The following is a 4121-nucleotide window of genomic DNA, read 5'->3' on the forward strand; positions in this document are numbered from 1 at the left end:
AACCAGTGTGAGTATTTGATTGTTTGTCGAACAACGAGTAGTCGCGTACTGAAACAGTTTTTCTCACAATAATTTATGTCCCTATATAATAATAACATTTAAATGTGACATTTCAGAATGATTAAAGGTAGTAAACGTTTTAATGAACTAATGGCACATGCGCAATATTTTATTACGAACGAATGGACCTTCCATAGAGATAACGTTAGGAAGATGATGATTGATGTGAAGACGTTGAAAGACAGTGAGATTGTGAAATTAAATCGTGATGTAGATTGGAAAAGATATATTGCGATTTACATGACGGGAATTGAGAAATTTATTCTGAAAGAAAAGTTTAAATCTATAGATGCATCTGACAAGGTCGCGACTGATCAGTTAACCACGCGCAGATCAATGTTAAGGAGGGGCAGAGGACGGAAAACAGGAAACGTGTCATATGTCAATAGAATCTATTTCCTTCAAAGTTTGTCGTTAGAAAGTGCAGTTTGCTTGCAAAATAAATTCAGTTCCAAAGATATTCGGTGAACTTTGATTTTCTCATCGTTAGATACAAATTAATTTCTTATCAATAAATTATTTGAATTCATTTACATATATAGCAGAACAGAAAATTGTAAATATCAATTGAATACAAGCATAATAAATTAAAAAATAATAAAAAGACACAATCATCAGTAGTGCACTTCATAAAAAAGAGAGTTACTGTTGTATTGGCGAATCTATAAATATATAGTTGCGTGATTTATTTCAGGCAATTGCTTATTGATTAATAAATATGACTGCATTCTTTCAATCTGACCAAGCTTCCTAAGTCAAAGTCAAATCAACAAAAATCCAAAGCTCTCAATCAATATTCACTTGAATATCAAATTTAGCCAAATATATAATTTAGCCTTCTAAATAATTTTTTCACAAGGTGGATTCATCTAGAACATTATGTTTGATATATTCATTCAATAAATCTCTCCATAATTTATTATTCAAATATCATTGAAACATGTTAACTGCTTGAAACATATTCAACAATTTAAAAAAATATTTTTCCTTGAAAAAGAAAATCTGGTTTCAGCCTGTAGATCGCTGCAACAAAAGTAATTTTCATTTCTATTGAGTGTCTCTGTACGTACATCATATGTACATACACAAATATTTTGTCACATTTAATTTCTAATCGCATTCTCTACAACATATACAATTTCTCCATCTATAGCAATACAATTAATTTGTACACATACAATACACTTCATCATCACTATACATTTATTGTCTTTTGATATAGATTATAATTATTATAATCTAATACTATTATAAATATTTTACTGCTTGTATCAAATTTACGTACGTTTAATGATATGACTCATGCAAAATGTAAACTACCTTTTGTCAATAATAAATTTATGATATATTTTGTGCTATTACTTTCTTGCCTCTTGTTAAAGATCTGTTCAGTATAATGTTTAAATTAAATCATACTTTCGATACTATCTCCTTGATTTGCTAGACAGAATTGTCTTTCTTATTCTCGCTTAATAAATTTTCAGATAATATACATACAAATGCATGTGAAATTATGCAAAATATGCAAGTTATAATATATATCTTGGTATATATAGATAAATAATTTTCAAATATTAATAAATTTCTGTTCTGAGAGGACACGCAGGAAACGTGTATGCCAAAAATTCAAAAACTAACAGCTGTTTCTAAAATGTATATATGTATTTCCCAAAGGTTGGTCACTAACTGACTGTTGTCTCCCCTCGTGAATGGTACACTTTTTTGCTTCTATTGTTAGGACAATAGTCCTTGTCGTAAGCGGACAGTTGGTAACTTGACAAAAACGTTAAGTTCAAATTTCACGTGTTTTCGTTTACACTAAAATTCCAATATCTTTATCGAGCTTCTATGAAAATATTTGTGTATAAACAATCGCAATTTATTATAATTCAATAGTAGTAGGATAAAGTTATTATTTAGGATAATTAGAAATATTACGATAGTAATATGTATAAGATATATAGGGATAATAAAATTGAAAAGAAATTGGCATCAGGATCTTTACCTATAAGAATATTTAATGGTCAACAGTTAAATTTTCTTCGGAACATATAATAAACGGACCCGCGGATCAGCGAAAATAACCACCATGCAGTGTAATAGAAGTATTGTAAGACGTGTCAGTACAGAATCGTTGTCCGCGATGAATTTAAGACAACAAATTTCTTTAGAAGGACAAGTAATTCTGAACTTTTCTTTTATATCTATTATATTTGCATGAAATTAACATATTGCGAGCAATGTACATTCGAAATATTCGAGGGACATTAGTAATAACACTCTGGTTATACCAAATAAGCACAATTGTTCAATGTTCCTGTGTCATTGTTCAACAACTTTTACATTTTTTTTACGCATCAAAATTGAATCGCTGTCTGTTATAGAATTTCGGACATTAAATAAATAATAAATGCCTTCTCTATTACTTTCAATTTTTGAAGAAAAAATACAAATAAAATTATTTTCATTCAGTGTTTGGAAAAAATACAAATGGATTCAATGAAATCAAATTCAAATGCTATTGAATATCAAATAACAACAGTCAGTAATTACATTCTCCTTCAATCCAACAGACTAGCAGCAGTGAAATAATTCAAAATACAACGTACAACTGCAGTCCATGTGCAAGTGAGCACACTAACTAACTACTTTTATGTACTTATATATTCAATTTAACTTACACATTTGTGTATCTATGTAGTCAACTATGTTAATAATATATTCAACTTTGACGAAAACTTCAAAGAATTTTGCGACTCTGTGTTCTGATAACAATAATTGGTATTTTTACACTAATACCATCACATAATAGTTTTTCTTAATACACGGCTCCCTTATATGGGAACCTTAGGATCTGATAGTTGGTTTAGTTTAGTAAACATTTTTTATACATTCTTGCATATATCTTATTATGCTTCGAAAGTAATAAAATTCTATTTATCAAAATGAATCGCAATAACGCTAACTGTATTCCAGGTAGTACAAATATTTTGGGGTAACGTTATAACCATTTCAGCATACTATTACTTACATACAAATAGCTCAAGTTCAATACAACGTTATGACTTTTAATCTCAAACTTTCTGCGACGTACCTCAGCTACCTTGTTTTGTTCATCAATATTTTCAGACAGACTTACAAACGTATAAAATGGACTAAAAAAAAAGTCAAGATTGAACAAAGTAGACAGAATCCAAATAAAGAAACACGGAAATGTAATTTATTGACTGTTGTTCCTCTCATTATGTGCAATTTCGCAAGATCGGGAAGTTATATCGAGTCGAAAAATCATATGTTTATAAATTCTGTTTTAATAATATTTTAATAATATTATTAAACAGAATATTCATTTATGTAGACCGGAGAAGGACAGCGGGATTAATTATTTTGTCTGAAACAAAAAGTATCAGTTATATTGTATGTTAACAATAATACAATTTTCTGTGAATCTCATGCGAATTGATTACCTTGCAAACGAATTAAACAGTTCAAATTTGACATGTAACTTATAGGATCAGCTATACATGCAAGAAACAAACACAAATGCAAACATAAACCTAATAAATAAGTGTTATTTCCTGAAATTTTAACCTCCCGATCATCTCCTTTGAAATGAATTTTTTGGACAAGTTATTTGATTATTTTCAACTTAGAAGTTCACGGAACAGAAATTCTACTAATTCAACTAAAAACAGGATAAACATAGAAGAGAAAATAAATTGTAGTTTTTGTACAATTGTATCTCTGTAATTTAAATCTTCAATTACAAACTTAACTGTACGATTTACGTATCGTTTTTTGCAGTCTGGTAGTAAACATCTGTTGAAAAGGGGAATTGGAGTTCAAAAAATTACGTTCATAAAAAATAAAAATGTTATTCTTACAATTCTTTTTTGACAAAAAAGGTGAGGGGTCAAAATGGATATTTATTTTTTATTATTGTTTACATCAAGTTACAACTGATTGTGTCATTCCTGAACAAAACTTGTAGCATATTCTAACATAAATTTAAGATATTTATGATGGAAAAGATATGTTCAAACAACCAATTTTGTACGTAA

At 28.8% G+C, this 4121-nt stretch overlaps 1 protein-coding gene across 1 annotated transcript; it reads left to right on the top strand.

The window, feature by feature from the left end:
- Positions 1-6: 6 nt before the first annotated feature.
- LOC122536550 lies at positions 7-1380 on the top strand. The gene has a single exon (XM_043668991.1). The coding sequence runs from the start codon at positions 118-120 to the stop codon at positions 526-528; it is 411 nt and encodes a 136-aa protein (XP_043524926.1). The 5' UTR covers positions 7-117; the 3' UTR covers positions 529-1380.
- The last annotated feature ends 2741 nt before the right edge of the window (positions 1381-4121 follow it).

The sequence above is a fragment of the Frieseomelitta varia genome, unplaced genomic scaffold, assembly GCF_011392965.1.
Source record: "Frieseomelitta varia isolate USP_RPSP 00005682 unplaced genomic scaffold, Fvar_1.2 scaffold_1569, whole genome shotgun sequence".
Taxonomy (NCBI): Eukaryota; Metazoa; Arthropoda; class Insecta; order Hymenoptera; family Apidae; genus Frieseomelitta; species Frieseomelitta varia.